This window comes from Siniperca chuatsi, linkage group LG14, assembly GCF_020085105.1.
Source record: "Siniperca chuatsi isolate FFG_IHB_CAS linkage group LG14, ASM2008510v1, whole genome shotgun sequence".
NCBI lineage: Eukaryota > Metazoa > Chordata > Actinopteri > Centrarchiformes > Sinipercidae > Siniperca > Siniperca chuatsi.
Genome location: NC_058055.1, coordinates 21913603 through 21935271, shown reverse-complemented (window position 1 = coordinate 21935271; position 21669 = coordinate 21913603). Strand labels below are relative to the sequence as shown.

The 21669-nt window shown below is 38.0% G+C and overlaps 1 protein-coding gene across 3 annotated transcripts; it reads left to right on the top strand.

Annotated features, from left to right (window-relative positions):
• The first annotated feature begins 1340 nt into the window (after positions 1–1340).
• slc37a2 (solute carrier family 37 member 2) lies at positions 1341–19982 on the top strand. Of its 3 annotated transcripts, none has more exons than XM_044221709.1 (19): positions 1341–1691; positions 1788–1953; positions 4054–4135; positions 5379–5469; positions 7112–7190; positions 7280–7415; positions 9725–9801; positions 11242–11408; positions 11852–11889; positions 11973–12119; positions 13477–13567; positions 13667–13729; positions 14268–14353; positions 16034–16082; positions 16646–16719; positions 16888–16966; positions 18085–18182; positions 18375–18439; positions 19682–19982. In XM_044221709.1, the coding sequence occupies exons 2-19, from the start codon at positions 1895–1897 to the stop codon at positions 19695–19697; spliced, it is 1497 nt and encodes a 498-aa protein (XP_044077644.1). In that variant the 5' UTR covers positions 1341–1691; positions 1788–1894; the 3' UTR covers positions 19698–19982. The 3 variants fall into 3 exon arrangements, with proteins under 3 accessions (XP_044077644.1, XP_044077643.1, XP_044077642.1); XM_044221708.1 differs by having other exon boundaries at positions 1341–1705; XM_044221707.1 differs by having other exon boundaries at positions 1341–1953.
• Positions 19983–21669: the final 1687 nt, after the last annotated feature.

The following is a 21669-nucleotide window of genomic DNA, read 5'->3' as shown; positions in this document are numbered from 1 at the left end:
GCTACATAGTGATCACATAACTGCATCATGATTTTTGTACACTGGCAGTATTTAGTTATTATATTATCGTTTTTTGAGGGTGTCAAATGTTTGCTCATTAGATTTTAAAGTTATGGGTTGAAAGTTGAAACAGTCAATCCTCTATTTATTACATGGTGGTATGAAATCCTTGAGTATATATAGAATGGAAATTTTACTGAGCTAGGTAACCCATCACAGTCAACATCAAGTCTGCTTTAATTTTTGTCATTTATGGTTGTGCATTAATGTAATTGACAGTCTCTATTTGCATTACCACGCAATAACATGTATAACAAATCTAAAAGCAGCAGATGATATTCACTGTAATGAAATTAACAACAACAAAAAATCGGACTAAAGCCTGGAACGAAAAAAACATTAAAAAACCCAAAACCATTGCAGTGGGCTTTGGGAAATGGTCAGCAGTACTGTAAAATCAGTTGTAGTAAATGAAGCCATGCAGCCCCTTGTCACAAGTTGCCTGTGAGACGGTGTAGTCCCTCATTCGTCCAGGAGTGTTCTATCATAGAAAAGGTTTCAGTCGTAGTCATCTGGACACTGTTTTCAGAATCAAGACGTTTCGGCTCCCATCCGGAAGTCATTCTCATTCGGCTTGATTCTGAAAACAGTGTCCAGATGACTACGACTGAAACCTTTTCTACGAACGTTGCCTGTGAGTTATGAGCAGCTTCACCAGAGGGATCAGATAGTTTCACTTCTTTAAGGCCTGGTGCAGCTGACGCTAAATAACATACACCTCTCTGTATAATACAATACAGTTCAACGGCCCCACAAACTGCTGCCTCTCAAATGATCACAAAGTTGAACCAACACAAACAGTGAAACAGTTTCACCAAAAACTGAACATTATAACCTTCATGAAGGTAGGATTGATTGCAGATTTGCTGTATTAGACTCCCATTAGTTTTAGCTAGGTATATCTAATAAACTGGCAACTGAGTGTATATGATCATTTATAAAATATAATGCTTTGGTATAGATTCAAAATTATAAATAAGTTAAAAAAATAGCTCCACCTTAATGTTTATGTATGACGGCTCATCCTGCCCAAGGATTGCTTTTGCTTTTGATGCTTAATGTACATTTTGCTGATAATGCTGTAAAAAGGTAAAGATTAAAGATAGGCCAGCAAAAATAATAATAATTAATCATTTTCAGCAGCATAAGATGCGTTGTCCTTATCAAGTTAGTCATGTGCGACCCCTCGGAGTTATATTGCGACCCTCCAAAAGGGTACCGACCCCCATTTTGGGAACCACTGGAGCGTCAGCTGCCCCTGACTTCAGCTGTTTCCTGTTCGCCGTGACGTCAGAGGGGAGGATCACGTGGCCGCCGGGAGTCTCCGAGTGGAAAATCTCATGGAATAACACATTTAGGCTGCTAATAATAATAATAATAATGATAATAACAACTGTTTTATATTAATAACGGACGCCTTTTTTGAACTGATACGTGTATTACAGCTGCACAGAGGTAGGCTGGCTCTACCGACCGGTCCATATAAACTCAGCTATGGAGAACTGTTGGATGTTTACGGACTGTATCTCCCACCAGGAAGCTGCATGGTTGCTGCTTTATTCCTCTAGCAGCTAACGTCTACTTTGAACCTGTGGCTTTATTTACCAGGCATTAAGGTCCGTTTTCACTAGGTACTACGAAACAAGTAAGCGTTTGTTTTTGTCCCGGGCTAGCTAACGGCTGTTACAACTCGTTAATAAGCAGCCGGTTATCTTCTCCTGTTACAGTAGGTGCAGTGCCTTTAAACTGTCTGATTTTGGTACTTATTGGAGGACATGTCTGGAACCAAGCTCTGACTGTTTCTGTGTAAAGTCTGACTAAGTTTCCATCGAAAATGAAGTCGTCCCTGGCTCCCGGCATACGACTTATCACGTCCTTTTCTCGAGATAGTTGGTAAGTTTCCATTATTATCCATTCCTATTGTTCTCCGCACTTTCAAAAAAACAGCCAGTTTAATGGCACCCTCGTTAACGTTACCTCCAGCCGTTGGGGTTGAAAGAGAGCAGCTGGTCTAAATGTGTGCTAACTTATCTCCCCGCTGTAAATGATTGGCTTAACTTAACCACATCGATAAACACACATTCTGTGAATTTGTATTGGGGACAGTAAACCCAGTGGGCTCATTATATAAGCACTTAATTTTCTATATCCTACTACCTGTTACAAACCCATTACTACTGCAGTCGTTATCGCCGGGATATCTGTACCCGGTTCATTTGGGTTCGGCTGTGAGAATCAACAGCCACGCCAAACTCCATTCAAAAAATTGGCATTTCAGAGCTTCCTCCTTTATTGACACAGATTTGACCTTTATCGAATCGATACGGTGGTCGACAAATCCAGCATTTAAGGAATTCGCCAAGACAAGGGGCACCTTATTTTAATAACGTCTCAGTTTCTAATATCACTTCACACCTCTAGCCGTGAAATTTAAAAAGTAGCAATTATTTAAAAAAACAAACAAATAATTTTTTTAATTATTTTGACTAATTGTGACTATTATTCATTATCAAGCAATCCGCCTCAATTTAACGATTAATTGTGTGGAAAAATGTCCATCCTAATTTCCCAGAATCCAAGGGGATACCTTTAAATAGCTTTTTTGGTCCAAAACCCAAATATTTTTAATTTACTGTAATGTAAGACAGGTAAAAGGGTCAAATCCACACCTTTGAGAACCTGAAACCATCTAATGTTTGCTATTTTTGCTTGAAAATTGACTAAGATGATAAATCAATTGTCAAAATAGTTGCAGAAAATATAATATTCTGTAGATCGACTAATCGATTTAATTTTCTTTTTCATGTTTTGTTATGAGCACCCCAACTAAATGTTGTATCTTATCTTGTATGTCTGTTGCAAAATGTTAAAAACACAAGAGTGATGAATGGCTCTTGTTATTGAAACTCTCTCTCTCACAGTGCCATGGCATGTTTCTTGTGTATGTGATAAAAAACATAATGAAGTAATGACACTTGGATGTGCCATAAACACTGATCTTACCTGTCTGTTAGGTACACCTGTACAATCTAATGCAAACGAATACAACAGCCCTGCAATAAATCCTATCTTAATCAAGTTTATCATGTTCAGTTTTTGCTGACACAGTGTCAGACTCAGATCTTTTACCTGAGTAAAAGTAGCAATAAAACAATGATTCAAAATCCACTTAAGTAAAAGTACAGAAGTGTTGTCAGCTAAATGTACTTAAAGTGTTAAAAGTAAAATCACCGGGTTTTCAGAAATATGGCCCCTGTGGCTGATATATTATTAGATATGACATTATTAGGATGTTAATACTGATGCATCAGTGTGTAAGTAACATTTTAATGTTGCAGCTGGTCGAGGTGGAGCTAGTTTTAACTACTTAATATACATTTAGTAGTAGTAGTAGTAGTAGTTTAGTCCAGTGATTCCCAACCTAGGGGTTGGGCCCCTCCAAAGGGTCACAAGATAAATGTGAGGTGGCGTGAGATGATTAATGAGGATGGAAAGAGGAAAAAAACATAAATGCAACATTGAACTGTATTTATTTCTTTGGCTTTTCTCTCATCTTTGCTTCTTCTTTTTTTAATTAATTTAATTTAATTGAGAGGTGCTTTTATTATTATGTCCCCTTGAGGACAGGGTAAAAGAATATAAACTGTATTTATGGAATATGTAAAAACTTAATATAATATAAGTTATATAATTATAATAACCCTCTGATGCCACCCAGTAGGAACACAGTTGATCCATGACATGCTGGTAGCAGTTTGCTTATGTTTATGTTGATATCCCAAACACACATTTCTACGTCAATGGAAAAATTCTTACAGTAATTTGTATTTATGTAAAGGCTCTTGTTTTATGGCAGCAAGAGTTCATGTATTTTTTTTTTAAAAGATTAACAAGCAAAGTCAAGTAAAATAGATCTCCATGTTTGTCTTTGTTGTCCTTATTTCTTCTTCTGTTTGCCAACACATCTTCATTTTTTTAATCTATCTTTTGCAGGTATCGCAGTTTCATTCTTTTCCTCACCTTCCTCTTCTACACGGCCTACCATCTCTCACGGAAACCTATCAGCATTGTTAAGGTGACTGGGACAATTCAATTCCTTTTTATCTACAGTAGGGTTTTTGGAGGAACTTGACAAGTGTGGCTCGTGAGGCAAACGCTGCCTATAAGATGCTCTCTGGAGCTCCTTCATATGAGTTTGGAAATCATGAAAAAGTCAAAAATCTCTTATCTTGAGTTTATGTGCATGTCTTCCCCTGTCCTCATTAAAGAACAAAGGAGATAAATGAGTGGATGAAAACACTGTTTGAATCTCTTACTCAGAGCTAGACAAAATCTTTATCTTAATAGCGCCCATCCAAGCCATTTGTTATCGCTCAAGAGTCAATCGAATGATCAGATACGCACATATTTCTGATATTAAAACCTCAGATGGTCACAACCGCGGAGGCAGCAGAAGTAAACTATTGCTTTGAATAATTTGATCAAAAGCTTTACTCTACAGATAACAGATGCAGCCACGAGTGACGATTTTCTGTCTCATGCAAATTTACCTAAACTCCCACCAGAGCAGGTGGACAAGCACATAATGGAGCTTCATCAGGCTCTGTTAATTATGTAAAAGGAAGAAATCGGCTGCTTTTTCGTTGTAACTAAGTCCCTAACGCTTAGACATGATGCATGCATCTTTTAAGAAAGGATTATTTTCACCTAGGTGACATATTGTTTTAAGTTCTTTACTGCAAAAAAAACGATAAATCCCCCAGGAATGCTCTATATACATAAAGCTAATGGCGAATGTTCTGGACCCGTATGTGTCTCTCCTTGTCCATAGTGATCAAACAGGTTTTTTCAAAAATAGACGTGCTACAGATAATATCAGACAACTCCTGCACATTATTCATGCTCTTCATCCACAGCCATCATTTCTTCAGATGCTGAAAAAGCATTTGATTGTTTACATTCAAGTTTATAGTTTTTTTGTAAACGGTCTAAAAACATGCGATAGCTATGGTGTGGTCCTTTAAGGCTGCAGTTGACAGCAGAGGCAGATTATTGGCAGTAAAAGTGGGCATAATAGCATGAAAGACAACAAAATAAACAATTTGTACATTGAAAAAGACACTCATGCTATGTCAGCACTCACAAGTTCCTGCAACCCCTGAATAATAATATCTAAACATCAACCAATGACTTTAACTGAATTTAGCACTTTCCCTTATTTGCTTGTAGCCTATCTAGTATTGTAGTCTACTCAGTCTGAGAGTTTTAGCTGTGTCGTTTCACCTGTTTCCTATAATGTTTTTCTCTCTGATACTCAGAGCCAGCTGCACAGAAACTGTTCTACAGTCGTTCAGCCAACAGACCTTAACATAACCAATAATGCTACCTGGTGTGACTGGGCACCCTTTGGTAAGTCCTCTATGTGTTACCATCTACAGTCCACTTGGACACTCCACTAATGAGTAGATATTGCAGACTATAACTAGTAGCCACTTTATCAGCATAGCAAGGCCAGCCAGGTTGCAAGTTGCAGAAATCTCCTGTGCTACGCAGCAAACAGTCGCTGTGTCCCAAATCCTTACTACACAGTGATTCTAAGCAGGTTTTGGGTTTGTAGTGTGTGCACAATGGAAAAGTGACAAAGTATACTCAAAACAGTGAACAGTATGCATACTAAAACACGCTTGTTGTTCTTTCACAATGCACAAAGGAAGAGCTGCTCATAGCTGGAAAAAAATGAAACCTAAGTGTGGATGGTGGCGTAAGAGCTCCAGGAACACATCAGAAAACAAGAAATCTGTATTAAATCTTTGGAAAAACATTTTGTTTTCTTACTGTTAAGTGCAGTTGGCAGTGGCGCGCCAAAGTCGCAGTTTGATTGACATCTGACGGCACAAGTATTGTATCATTTCCTTTTAGTATAAAATGGTTAAGTATTTTGATTTCTTGTATACTAACTGCAAAAACAGTATTCCATAAAGATTAGTATATAGTATATAATGTATGCCACATTAATATGTCGTATATGCATATAGTTTGGGTTTAATTTAGCACCTTAATTAATTTTTTATCAGTTACCTGGTGTCATCAGCTACCTAATGCTAACTGAAACTAGAGACCACTGTTACGTGTTAGCAATTAAGCTCTATGGAAGCTTCTAGCCCTCATGTCGTACACACAGTATAGCTGATGAGAGATTTTCTCTCAGCGTGTGAAATTTCACCCACTGTGAAAGGCCCTGCACACCCACGCAGGTGAGGTCACACCCTCTAGTCAGGTTGAAGTTGGGTGGAGCCAAGCTGGGAATGTTGCTTTAGTCCTTTTCAACTGTTGGGCTTGTATTTCTTGCTTATTGCAAATGTGATGAGGATTACTCTCCTGTCTTTAAACCACACTCACACGTACATTGCCGCAGACAGATGGATAAGTACTGTAAGAAATTCATGCCCATGAACTTGACGGCTTAAGCTTTCAGTAAAGTTTTATAAACCCAAGTCCAGTCTTTGTATCCTGACCCAACACTCTATATCGGGGATTTTTTTTACTTTATTAGATTTATTCATGGATCTACAAAAATACACCAATCCAAGGTTTAACATGTTAAAGTTCCATAAACTCCTGAACCAGCTAAATCCTTCACTACATATAGATTATCTCATATTTTAATTTCCATTTATGAGTACTGGTATCCAACTTCACAATTCTTTAACAGTCTATACTTAGTATTTGTAGCAGAGAGTAAAAATCCTCAAAATATCCTCACATTATGGATATTAACGTATCATAAGATACAGTATAGGAAGGCTTTTAATTTGGGCGAATGTTCTCCCATCATCGCAGTGATCCTGGGTTCAATTCCTGGTTTGATTTCCTGGCTCAGTCATGTGTTTCAGCAAACACAAGCGTCCATGTTGGTGGGTGGGAAGCTGTTGAGGGCTCACGTCCTTGATGCTGCACAGCTCCTACTCCTCCTGCCAAGGAGGAAAAACATTGAGCTTTATAAATGGTGATATGGAGAAAGCTAATAGTTTCATCTGTGTCGTCTCTCTAGACCAGGACAACTATCAGACACTGTTTGGGGTCTTGGATAACTCCTTCCTGGTTGCCTATGCCATCGGCATGTTTATCAGGTTTGTATGTGCTGTTGCTGGCAGACCTTGTTTTGTTTTGTCTGAGTGTGTGTGCTATATTGAGTCATAATCGTTCCTTGTGTTCACAGTGGGATATTTGGAGAGCGCCTGCCTCTGCGGTACTACCTGAGTTGTGGGATGCTGATGAGTGGATTGTTCACATGTCTGTTTGGCCTCGGCTTCTACTGGAACATCCACTCATTAGGGTACTATGCCTTCATCCAGGTAAAGACACAACACCACAAAGTTACGTGCTTTCTTTTGTTCCCTGGCTGGTTGTAAACACAGGAGGCAGCTTGTTGATGGGTTGCCCTGATCTCTTTCTGGTTGTGAGCAATATGACAGTGGTATCATTTAGACAGAAGGGTGGTGATGTGTTTCCACTTTGTACTACTTGTAGGACCTACAAATAGCAAAATTGTCACTATTGTGTTTGTTCTGTTTGACACTTAAATAATGTGTAGGGTGTAATAAACAATGTAACTGCTATCTGGGCTGTACCATTTGTCTTGCTGAATAGACAAATCATTCAGAGAATTTAGCAGAATTAGCTTGCAAGTGCTAATTGTGGAGTAGTAGTTGGACTCAAAACTCAAAACTACTTACCATCAACCCCTATGATAGATGAAACCATTCTGCAAACACTGGATTTATTCTTATGGTGGTTTGGTTAAAGACCCAATCTGTAATTTTTGGACCATATAAATTACAAACATTGCTGGTGTAAACCTTAATCAGTATCAGAAACAAATATTTACCAAAATGTATAACTATTCCTTTAACAATGTAAACAGAGTTGTTGTCTAGTATTAATTTGTGTACTACCAAAAGATCAATTTGGGAGTGACAGTAGGTTTACATCCTGTCTTTTGACGTTCTGTTGTGGTACAACCCTTTTGTTTACATTTTGAAATGGACTGTACCTTTAAACCTTGTACAGAAGTAGGAAGCTTTGAAATATATATATAAACAACCTCTCGTCCATTTTGGCAGGCTGAACTACTGCCATACATCAAAATCACATTAGGGGAGAAAGAGGGAAGCACAGAGATCAGATGAGCTGATTATCACTGACTCACCACCAAACGTTCAGCCATACCAACACACAGTAGACAGGTTTCATTGGTTGCTCGACTCTATAGGAAATGAAATTGTCCCAGTGTGGATGCGCATGCAGTGCCTCAATACAAATAAAGGCATCGTCAGGCGAGTTTTGTTTCACTTCAGTTTTAAAAAAAAGTCCTTTTGGACCAGTAATAACCACACCCGTAACTGAAAATCAAACTGTTTTGCTGCTGTGACTTTCTGATGGGAATCAAGCTCAGACCTCATTAGATCAGATTTTAGTCGTGTAATTGAATTACCTCAGAAACCACAGTTTTGGACACATGCTACTTTCCCTTTCTGTGTATCAAGGCTGCAACTAACGATTATTTCCCTGTTTACTAGTTTAAAGTGTGAAAATAGTGAAAAATACCCATTATAATTTGCCAGGGCGCAAGATGATGTCTGCAAATTGCTTGTTTGTCTTATCCAAAACCCAGAGATATTTAATTTACAGTGATATGAAGCAGAGAAAAGCAACAAATCCTCATATTTGAGAAGCAAGAACCAGAGAATGGTTGATGGTTTTTCTTGATAAATGACTGAAATGATTAATTGATTATCAAAGTTGTTGACGATTCATTTTCTGTCCATCGACTAATCACTTAATCAACAAATTGTTTGACCACTACAGTGTTTATATAACATTAGTATAATGGCCAGTGTTTCCCACAAATAGAATTTGTTTGGGCGGCTCATCCACCTGTATTTGGTTACACTGAAAAATCTATTTTTAAAAAAAATAATATTGTATTTCTTATTGTTCCTTTCTTAACTTTGAAAATGTTGGTAAAACTGCACTCGACTGATCGAGTCTGCTGGAGCAAATCAGTGTCAGATGAACTTCACACCATCACATGACCCTTCCCTGTAGTCAAATTCCACAAGTTAATTTACAACCTTAGGGAAACTAGAATTATAAATATTACTCATGCTATAAATAATAATAAGTCAAACTTACACTCATTAGATCTAGAATAAGTCTTCTTTGACATCAGAGAGATCAAAATACAATATATATCTGATGCCTGAAAAAGAGAGTTTTTAAAGATTGAAGCACCTACATATCGCTATCTAGAAATCACTGATTTATTGTATTGATTAATATCCTTTTACCCCATTACAGGTGTGATCACTGTGAGCTCTATGGGTCAGTACAGACCTTATTTATCATCTCTTCCCTTTAAAAATGTAGAGATCTCATGGTGGCTTAGTCAGGCATGACTCACACATATCACATGACTCACAGCTGTATCATATGACTGCAGGAGTGTGTCTGGGCTTATATTGGTTTGGTGTGCTAATGTTAAGAATCACGGCTCACTGGTCTCATCCCCCTTTTTTATGTAGAGTTGTACCAAGCATTAAGAGGCTTTGATGCAGTAAGTTAACACAGACTGCTTTCTCCGTCTGTTTGCTTCATTCTGCAGGTCATGAACGGGCTGATGCAGACCACCGGTTGGCCAGCAGTGGTGGCTTGTGTCGGTAACTGGTTTGGAAAGGGGAAGTGAGTACTGCGCAAAGTGCACCGGGGCGCAGTCCTGCTGACTATGCAGTATTAGATGCTTTTTTTTGTGGCTGTCTGACTCACACACACATTTGTCACGTTTTGATAGCACTGTGAGTCCAGGCTTTGATTTGTCTCAGACCACCAGCATCAAATCCACATCATAAATCTAAACTGCCCCTAAATATGTGTGCAAGCTTATAAACTGGTCAAACTGGTTCTTAACAAAGTAGAACTACAAGCACATCACTCTGACAAACATCAGAACACTTGAAATTGTAAACAATAGTCACACGCCTGTTTGAATGGGTTCCAATCTTTCCAGTGCCTGGTCTACAGCCATGGATTATGTTTACATGCACAAAACAAACCAGGCTACTCAGTGAACTCAGGTTATGCAGGGAATCAGACATGTTTACATGCACTATAATAACCTGGTTACTGTAAAATCTGTGTTTACATGAAGCTGGTCGATACAAAAGTTCAAATGTTGTGTTCTGAGATACATTCAAAAGTTACCCAAAATCATTTTCATTCATATTTTTAAGCTTTAAATAGGCAATCAATTATTGATTATTGATTAGGAATAGTTCAACTTTTTGTGAAATCCGCTTATCCAGAGTGTGATGAGAAGATCAATATCAATCTCATGTCTGCGTGTTAAGAGCTGGAGTCAGGACATGGTCAAGTTAGCTTAGCATAAAGACTGAAAGCAGGAGGAAACAGCTAGCCTGGCTCTGTTTAAAGTTCACAAATACATCTACCAGCAAATCTAAAGCTTCTTAATTAACATTTTATATCTTGTTTGTTTAATCCATACACAAATGCAAATGTAAAAACATCAATTTGTGGTTTTAGGAGGAGTTACATGCTGGAACTTTTTCTTGATGATTAACAGCTGGGCGCAGTGACTGTGTGCAGCATCACAGAGTCTTGTGGTCATAGTGAGGTTGCCAGTTTTTTGGTACTATTGTGTCCTTACAGAGACATATACCAAAACCTGTGATCACCGACTGTATCTGACAACTCGCACTATAGCCGGAGACACTGCACAGTAAATTGTTGTCCCCCTCCTCTGAGTTATGTGCTGTAAGAAATTGTAGTTTTAACATTTCAGTTTGAGTACAAATCAAAGAAATCAGGTTTATTAGTGAGCTTTATGGGTATTGGTAGGTATATATTTTTTTTACTTTGGACAGAGGCAAGCTAGCTGTTTCCCCCTGCTTCTAGTGTTCGTGCTAAGCTAAGCTAACCATGTCGTGACTCCAGCACCATACTTAACACACAGACATGAGATTGATATCGGTCTTAATCTCACTATCAGAAAGAAAGCGAATGAGAATATTTCCCAAAATGTTGAACTACTCCTTTAACGTGGCTCAAAACCATATTTCTGAAGCAATAATGAATTCTAAGGCTTGCTCTTGTGTTGATCATCAGGCGTGGGTTCATCATGGGTGTGTGGAACTCCCACACCTCAGTGGGAAACATCTTGGGCTCCCTCATCGCTGGAGCCTTCGTTTCCTCAGCGTGGGGAATGTCCTTCATCGTCCCTGGAATCATCATCGCCTGCACTGGGATCCTGTGCTTCTTTTTCCTGGTTGAGAGTCAGTTTCTGTTCATCAGAGAAATCCACACACAAAGCTCTTTCACAGAGGCATTAGACAGTTTAATCTTGGACTGGTTTTGAGCTAACTTTCTAACTTGAGCTTTTTCTGGCCCAGCGGCAGTGGCAACCTACTGAAAGTCAGCAGTGTATAATGCACTTCAAAACAACCGCACTTATTGTGGCATGTTGACGCATGTTAACTGTTCTTAAAAGCACCAGTTTCTTCACATTAATTCCCCTCATCGACCCATCTTGGCTCCTGTTCCCCGACTACTAACTCTGTCTTTATGGTGTATTAATGACACAAATGGAAAATATTTACATATTGTATCTTGTCATCTTTAAGATTATATTTCTTGTCAGACCTGAATGTTGCTTTTAAGTTCTTAATTGCTTTAGAAGAACATTTCTGAGTCCCATCTTTTCCCCTCTCCTATTCAGAACCTGAAGACGTCAACTGCACTCCTCCTCAGCACCATGTGAGTTAAAACAGAAACATTCATCTTCCTAATTCATCCGTAACAAGACTGCTTGAACTCATGCATGTGCGTTTGTGTGTCAGAGTGAAAAGGAGAGCGGTGAGACGGAGCCTCTCCTGCAGAGCTCGTCCGACGTTGAGAGAATTGTCAGCGATGGCGTCAACTCTGAGCCTCCGGAGGTTGTTGAGGCCACCGAGGCCATCAGCTTCTGTGGGGCTCTCAGTATACCTGTGAGTGGAAACAACAGTTTTTAACCATGGAAATGTCATTCTTGTTGGATTTGGTTTGAAGGTGCTGAATTTGAAACAGGTCATTCTGAATTATTGGTACAATATTTCATATTTTAAAGTTGTATATATATATAAGAAATTATTGGTGATAATGTGTTTTATATTCTGAATTTGTACAGATATAAAGCCTCTAGGTGTAGGATTTGAAAAACCCTTACTTTGGCACCTTCTGGTGGTGGTATCAGGAACTATTTGAAAGATGCTACAATCACATAAAAATACACACATAGTAGCGTTTATGTAGATTTACAAAATTCAATTTAATCAAGTTCTTTAAATTCAAATTCAGCTTTCTGATACACTAGACCCACAGACAGGAACGTTTCTTGAAATCAAGCCCAGCCCTGCTTCACTGCCCCATTATTAATCCCACTTTACACAGCTCTGATTGGTTGTTTGTTTCTGCAACTGGTGAAAACAGCCGTCAGTGAGCACAACACCAGTCCTGAACAATTCTGTGAATTCTGGATGACCTCTCGAAATGGTCGTGACGCAGATCCAGGTATCGCATACTGTTTCTGGTGGTCAGGAAGACTGAAATAGAAACTCACCACACACGCAGAGGAGCGCGAACAGCTCTGTCTGTCAAACACCAGGATGAAGCTAGCGTGATAATAAGCAGCTGGACACGCATTTTACCCAAAATGTGCGCACAGAGTTGAAATTAAAGTTAGATATTGACAGAGTTTACCACCTCTGCTAACCAATGTCCTGGAGGAAACCCTAGTAAATTAGCACAGATTCAATCCATTAAATCGTCTTCAGCAGTCAGAAACTGCTGCACATGTGAAAACACTCCTCTCCAGGGCTGGGTGTCAAAGTTCAATACTTTTTGGGTACCAACCGTCTTAGCACAGAGTTTCAAAATCTGTTAAGTACCGAAAGCTGGCATTAAATGCTAGTCGGAGTCTTAGTCTTGTGTACTTGTTCTTTGATTAGATATTTCCTGGTTCAAATGATGATTTTAATAATCATATTTAGGTAAAGTTCCTGTACGGCTGCTTTGTAATCAGACAAAATGAAAAACATTCAACATTTTTATATTCCATAATGAGAGGTAATGAAAAACGTATTGTTTTGGTATCTGCACTGAAACTAATTTGATATGATACCCAGTCTCATGTCATGTCAAACTGGGGGTTGAACGGGTTTGTGTTCATTTGCTTTTCTTGCTTTATGTCCCTCGTTGTGTGTCTCAGAAAGTTAATTGTGAATTACAGTACTGTGATAATGAGAACATTTTGAGATGATGAAAGGTTCCTGCAGTGGTTTTCATGATGTTTCGTGTCTCACACAGGGAGTTTTGGAGTTCTCTCTTTGTCTGCTGTTCGCCAAGCTGGTCAGCTACACTTTCCTTTACTGGCTTCCTCTCTACATCTCAAATGTTGGTCAGTATTTACACGCATGCATTATTCTTTTCCAATGAGGAGAATATCATACATGTAATATAGTTTAAAGTTAATGCTGTTGTTTTTTTTAAATTTCAGCACATTTTGAGGCAAAAGAAGCAGGAGACATGTCGACACTATTTGATGTAGGAGGAATCTTGGGTAAGCTTTGAGCCTTGACTGATCAGTCACATCACGTGATACGACAAGATTTCATTTTCCAATGTGTTTATGACAGAAGTAGTCTGGAAATATGTCAAATACAAAATATACAAAAGAAATACGTCTCTGCAGTGTAATTGTTAGTCTTCTATGGAAGCAAATAAAGGCCTTAATAATTTGAATTTCATAAGCAACTGAATACCTAATGTTAAATTTAACCACTAGTGATTACTTAATGTTGAAATTTAAATACCACTGAAATTAAAGCATTGAAATATTTTACTTTAAAAGCCATCTGTCTAATACCCAAGTGAATCCAAGCAGAGTTTCTATCAGCTCTGATAGTCCAACTGTCCCCAGATCCTGTTTAAGTTTTAGATTTTTAGCTATTTTGAACAGTCTTTTAACATCTTGTGTTCTTACCCAACATCAGATTTGAACTAGAAATAGTTAAAATAGGAAAGTTAAAATAGTATAACAACATCTCAGTGCTGCCAGAAAGAAACGATCTGACTGAATGTGCTTTGTGTGTCTACAGGAGGCATCATGGCGGGCCTTGTGTCTGACTACACGGGTGGGAGAGCGACAACTTGCTGCGTCATGTTGCTTGCTGCTGCCCCTATGGTGAGAGCCATATAATAAATCAAATTATTTTACGACAGCACGGTTGTTGACACATTTGTAAGGTCACCCTTTTAACCAGTGGCTCACTGGCTTGATTCCAAAGGTCATATGTGTTGAAAGGATAAGGCTGATGTTTTTCTATATTTATCTTGAAAACCAACAATATGTTATTCCGTCTCTCTGTACTTTACAACTTCCACAGCCTGTCTGTCAGCCCAAAGCCTATTGGTTCTTACTGAATAAGAAAATCTTTAGTAATCTTTTTGGCCAGCAGAAACAAGCTATAAACACAACACTGACACATATTTTTGTTTCTATAAACTCCTGAGGGAAATATCTGTCTCTTTAGCTGCTAAATGCTCCACTATGATCACCAGCTATGTGGTGCTGGGCAGGTAGTTTACAGTGGGTTTTTAGAGCTTTTTCACTGAAAACAGCTGCCTGCTGCAGCTGAAAACTACACTATGAGTGAACCAAAACAATGAAGTTGCAAGCAAAAACTAAAAAATTACCTTAAAGATGCTTAAAAAGCTCCTTAGAGCTGAGAGGAACTCCAGAGTCAGGTAATAATTCTCTGTAGGCTCATTACTACGAGCGACTCCTTTCACACACAAGTAGTCATGTGATCCATTGTTAATATAAAGTTAAAGATTAGTGCAGCTTTAAATAAACTCATCACAAATATATTGTTTAATTTTTTTTAAAGGCTCAGTAATTTCCTAAAACAGCTGGTCACTGTAGTTTTTAGCAAAATTATTCAATCAGGATTAAATTGTGCATTTGTTGGGGACTATTTTCAGTTGTGGATTAATATACATTTGGTGCTCTAGTGAGTATTTACAGCAATACAGCAGTTACTCACTCACTCACAGTTTTGTGAGATTGATTCAAAAATAGAGTGTAAATACAGTGGCTGTGTTCATGGTAATGAAGGAACATGTTACCCAGTGCAACAGTGTGGCTCATTGATGTTTTTTTTAATAGTTTTTGGAAAACAATGGAGCTCTATGGCGCTGAGCAATAAGATATATCAAGCTTTGGATACACATACAAAACTTGTTTGTAGAATCGATTCATTGTTGGTCTTTTTTCATTAATTCATTTGGTGACACTAAGAAAAATATAGAATATCTTCAGCCTTATTCTTGAAGTATCACTGAGCATGTTGTATAACCCCAGTGGCTTCAGGAGGCTCCACGCTAGCTGGATGATTGTTCCCATCAGAATAAGACAAACTAGCTGTAGTATGGAAAAAGAGTTGTGTCTACAGACTAAATATTGATGCAATAAAAGAACCTTTGAATAAAAACAGAAACAAAATAAGTTTAGGAGCAATTTACGTATAGAGCTGGGTGAAAATTCAATATGATATTGATATTAGCTGAGCTTTTGTTAATGTTATCAATAGCTGTGAATGTTGTTTTTTTCCTTCTCTCAAAGCATGCATTACAGTTCAGTGATACATTTCAAAAAATTCATTATGAGAAACAAAATATCATGTCATTATTGATGTCAAGATATCTAACTTTGACAACATGGCACTGCACACTCGAGTGGGAGAAGTATGTGGCAGTAGGATGATGTGATAATTTTCACCATAGCATAGATTTTTCTGATTAGTTGCTATGAAGTTACATAAAGTTGAATTTGTGCTGAAGGTTTGTTTTGTTCATGTTCCAGCTTTTCCTCTATAATTACATTGGACAAAGGAGCCTTGGTACTACAATCGGTAAGACTTCTTTACTGTATTTCTTGTAATTTGTTTTTTACTTTGGCTCATTCTAGCAGGAAAAAAGAAAACCTTCTGAGATTTAAGGACAATACTTACTCGGGTTAGGGTTCCCCATGGTGTTTCCCTTCTGGGTAAAAGGTTTCACTCTTTGGGAAAAGTAGAGAGTAACAGCGAGGGAAAACTTAGGCAGAAGAGAGCAGATAGTTCGACAGCAGCCTGAAGGTTTGATAAATAGCTGCTGGAGTCTTTGGTTGTTGTGTCTGTGATGTTTGGAGCAGTCAGAGTTGATGTGCTCACAGTACAGCAAAGCATTTATTCAGCCTCCACCACAGCCCCCCTGATGTAACTGCACACCCCTCCCAATGTGGGAACCACTGTTTTATTCTATATCTTGTTGTGCCTAGTATATCACTTGAACCCAATTTGAACTGAAGTGGTCCTGTTAAAAGCACAAAATTGCAGTTAGTCATCAGAAATTAACGTGAAAGTTGGTATTATTTATTAAAACACTGATTTTTAGGAAAAATAAGTAGATTTTATTAAAAGTTTTCCACATGTAGGTATGCTGCTGTTGTGTGGAGGCCTGGTGAACGGCCCGTACGCCCTCATCACTACTGCTGTATCTGCTGACCTGGTAAGACCTGAAGCATCATGGGAAACCCACTGTTTTATGTCCCTGCCATCTGTTAAACTTTAACAAATCATACAACATAAGCAACAAGTCTTTTTCTATAATCCTAATGACATGAAGTGGACAAAACACAGCATTCTCTCTACTTACATGATGTCTTTGTTGCAACAGGGAACACATGAGAGTCTGAGAGGAAACTCCAGGGCATTGTCAACAGTGACGGCGATTATTGACGGGACTGGTTCAATAGGTATGTGTGGAGTGTCTGAACTGTAGAGATCCAGCATCTAATCATTATTTGTAATATTAACAATGGATCAAATTAATATTGTCACCTACTCTGCAGTTCCCTTCAGCTCTATGATGGGTTTTAGCCATTTAGGTCATTGTTTTGGTTTTATGAACCACAAACCCAAGCGCAGCAGGCAGCAGTTTTCAGCAAAACAGCTCTGATAGACCCACTGTATGCTACCTGCTCAGTATCAAACATCAGACAGACAAAGTTAGCATCTAGCTGGTCAATGTAGTGGAGCATTTAGCCATCAGAGAAAGTTATATTTCCCTCAAGAGTTGGTAGAGACCAAAAACAGCCCTAAAAGGGGAATGAACATTGGCTTACATTCATCAGGTGTCCAGAAAACTGACTCCAAATACATGCTAATGTTGCTCCGTGTCTGCTTGATGTTTAAATAGGCAACTGTTTGCTAGCAAGTTCGCCATATCAGCTTTAAAAGGTGATAATAGGTTGATAATATGTGATAATAGCTTGTTCTGCTGCTGCCAAGTGACCAAAAAGTCAGTGAATGCAGCTTTAGCATGAAATTGTTTGTCCTTTACAAATGCAGAGTTGTAAAATTAACTTTACAACTATCACTTTTTTTTACAAATTCTAACTGTATTTAGAGCAACTAACAGTTCAGACCCTTTTACACCTGTGGAGGATAATTTTACCCAGAATTAAAATTAAAAAGGGAAAATGGAAAATAAACTAGTATTATATTTCAGTACTGAGGATAAGGCCATAATTAAATGTTACTTGGAAAAGCAAATGAGATACTGAAATGACAAATTGATATTGTGAAACAGCAATTTGAAAGTGGAAAGTGAAATTGCAACTATTAAAACCAATAAAAGCTTAAATGCAAAAGCTTGAGTTTGAATGTGTGGTTGAAAAGGAGAATTTGAACGATAATAAAATATTAAGATAAAAAATAATCAATGTTAAACATTTTGGAGGTGAGAACATTTCAACACTTGTATAATGTTTTGTGGTAAATGCATTTAAAAGTCAAAAAACGTTTTGATGTTATATATTAATGAGTCAACAGACCGGCTTTCCATGTACTGATGCTGGTGTGTTTTTTGCAGGAGCTGCGTTAGGTCCTCTGTTAGCCGGTGTGATCTCTCCCACTGGCTGGAACAACGTCTTCTACATGCTCATCTCTGCAGATGTCTTGGCCTGCCTGGTCAGAAACACCACTTTATACATTCACTCTTTAATGTCTCACAGTACAACACAGCAAGGCTTGAGATCTTTCTGTCGTTACTGCTTTGTCCAGTCATGTTTTGGATTACTGAATTGTCTTCACTGATGATGATGTTCCTGTATTTTTGTAACGACACCCAGACTGACACATTGTTTGTATGTTTGTCTTCAGTTTTTGTCCAGGCTTGTTTACAAGGAAGCTCAGGGTTGGTGTGGACATGTCGCCCGAGTCAGAGGGTGAGTAGCACGTTGGCCTCAAGGATAAAGTCAAGTCAGGTCAATTTTATTTATATAGCCCAATATCACAAATCACAAATTTGCCTTTACAATCTGTACAGCATACGACACCCTCTGTCCTTAGACCCTTGATTTGGGTGAGGAAAACTCCTCTCAAAAACCTTTTTAACGGGGAAAAAATGGAAGAAACCTCATAAAGAAACTGTTGCTATTTTTTTAACTTCACCTTTATTTACATTAATTTCAGGAAGTCCCTTGAGATTAAAAGCCTTTTTTTTTTTTTACGGAACCTGGCCAGGATAGAAAACCATTACAAAAACTACAAATCTGTAAAAGTATGTTTTAAAACAACCAGTAAGGATGGCATACAAGAGTCTGCCAAAAGGATGTCATTTGTGTTACAAAAACAGCCCCCTCACCCCCATTTTACCATCGGAAAGAAGCTGTTAGATCTGATAAGCACTCATTAATTCTAAAGGAATAGTTCAACATTTTGGGAAATTCCCTTATTCACTTTCTTGCAGAGGGTAGATGAGAAGAAAGATGCCACTCTCATGTCTGTCTGTTAAGTACAGAGCTGGAGCCAAGAGGTGATGAAACAGCTAGCCTGACTCTATCAAAAGGTTACCAAATCCCTCTACCAGCACATCTAAATCTCACTAATTAACATGTTATATCTCATTTGTTTAATCCTTAAAAAACAGAAATGTAAAAACGATAATTTGTGGGTTTTGCAGGGGGTTAAGTGTTTCTACCTATTTCTTGGTGAACAGCAGGGAGAGAGCTGACCAGACTGATAAACTGGTTATTCATCATGAAATAGTTGCACAATGTAACTCCCTCTAAAACCACAAATTGTCATTTTACATTTCTGTTTTTATATGGATTAATCAATGACGTGTTAATTTGTGATCTTTAGAGGTGTTAATGGGTAGATTAAGATAAACTTTGGACAGAGCTGGGATAGTTGTTTCCCCCTGTTTCTAGTCTTTATGCTAAGCTAAAAGTCTTCTCATCTAACTCTCGGCTAGTCAGCAAGTACGTGTTTTTCCTAAAATGTCAAATTAATCCTTTAAACAAGGAATAAAATGGAATAGGATATTAACTTAACAACATCACAAAGTACAGACTTTCTGACAATATCTGCACAGAAACATATTATCATTAGCAGGGTTATTGTATGTGATTGCATTATATATGTCTAATAGTCATTCTCAAACCAACTGTAACTTTTTATTCCAGATTCAAAGAAATCTGAGACACTCACACAATCAAACCGGGACCCAAACACACAAAAGAGGGAAACAATGCTGATACTGACCTCACCGTGCAGCAGACAACATCTTTCCATTTAGGCTGAATGGACACCAAGCCATCAGTGGAAGATTTAAGGCACTAAACTGACAATTAAAGCCTTCTTCTTACTGTAAAACGTAAAAGAGAAATATGTCTTTATGGAGACAAAGCTTTTTTTAATGACTAATCTACTCATTCTAACTTGTTTGTTTTAATATTCTTTTATCATTAAAGTGTACATACTGGGCATTTTTCTTAATTTTGTCTTTTTCTGTCTCCTTAATTACATCATCTTTCAGGTCAATAATATTTCACATGACAGTTTAGTAGTACTTGCAGTCTAATCAGATTTGATATTTTATATGATATTTAGTCATTAAAGAGTGTTGATCTACGAAGGCTGAGTGTAGTCCAACATCCTGGAAATACAATACAAATACAATTGTTTGCTGTCCCACTCAGTTTCATCTTTGTGTCTTCAGGACAGAGACAATACAGTCCAACATTTTGAGAACCAAGGTGAAAGATCCAATTTTAAGTTGTTGAGGAGACTCTTCTCATGTCAGATAAAATAGTGGGGGGGTAAAAGACGTTTAAAATATCAGAGAAGCACCCCCTCCCTATATTTTCAGCTTTCATCTATGCCAACTTTATGGATAAAATTATGAATATCCAGCAAACCGCTGTACATAAAGTCGGGCGGCTGTGGCTCAAGATGCGGCTCACTAATCGTCCACTAATCACAGGGTTGGCGGTTCGATCCCCAGCTCCTCCTGAGAAAATGTATTTTGAGGAGAGGGGGAGAACGTGACTTACTCTCAAAATAGACATTTACTACGATTTCAACCCCAAAAGGTAGCACTTTAACCTTCACCCATATTTAGCATTTATAAGCAGTATGTAAACATTTAATAAATGTGGTGGTAAGCAGATATAAGTGTTTATGAATGTATTTGTCAATAACTATAACTCCTCCTGTGAGCACCCATAAGTGGAGGCTGGCTGGTGTGCAAATAGATAATGATAATATAGTAAAAATACAGTTACAATAATATAAAATATGTCTTCATAAGAGAAGTTAGAATTGTTGACAAATACTGCTCATTAATAAAAACTTCATAATGTTCTTATATCTGCTTACAACTACATTATAGTGTGTTATTAAACCTTTTATTAAATGTTTATATACTGCTCATAAATGCTAAATCGGGAGGGTTAAAGTGAAGTGTGATACCACTCCCTTTCGTGACAAATACTGTGTGAGCATTGTGGCTTTTTGTGTAACAGTCCTATCATGTTTGAATAAAGCCTTTAGGAGCATTTGCGTAACTGACACCTACTGTATGCCTGAGTGACAAATAAACCATCACCTTCACACAGTGGTTCTCAAACTTGGGGGCATAGAGCCACTGGAAGAAATATGGAGTGGAACTAAGTTTTAACATGATTTATGTAGGGAAGTAAAAAAACAAAGAGTTTACTGATGCTGTCGTGCTGACCTGAATCCTTTCTTTTATTTCAATTGAATTCAACTAGGCTCTTTTTTTTTAGTCTCTCCCCCAATATTGTTAATGACTGATAAGAATTCAATCTGTTTATGTGTGGTGGGGGGGCATTAACTTTTTTCAGCTTCTGAACAGAGGGCATGACAGGCAAAGTTTGAGAACCACTGATCAAGCCAGCAATGTTAAGTATTCACTGTCTGAAAAGGTCTTTAGATTGTCTGCCAGGTTTTACATTAAAGTTTAACTTCACTGAACTTTGACCTCTGATCTTTAGGAGGTGCTTCAGTATTGACGGGGGGGTGGAAGTTTTGTAGGTGCCACATTAGAGTGCAAAGAAGAATGGAGGAGAAATCAATGTGTTATAATACAACACAACCTGAAGATCCCACAGGGACCTGTGCACAAAATCTGAAATAAATCCAAGAAAAC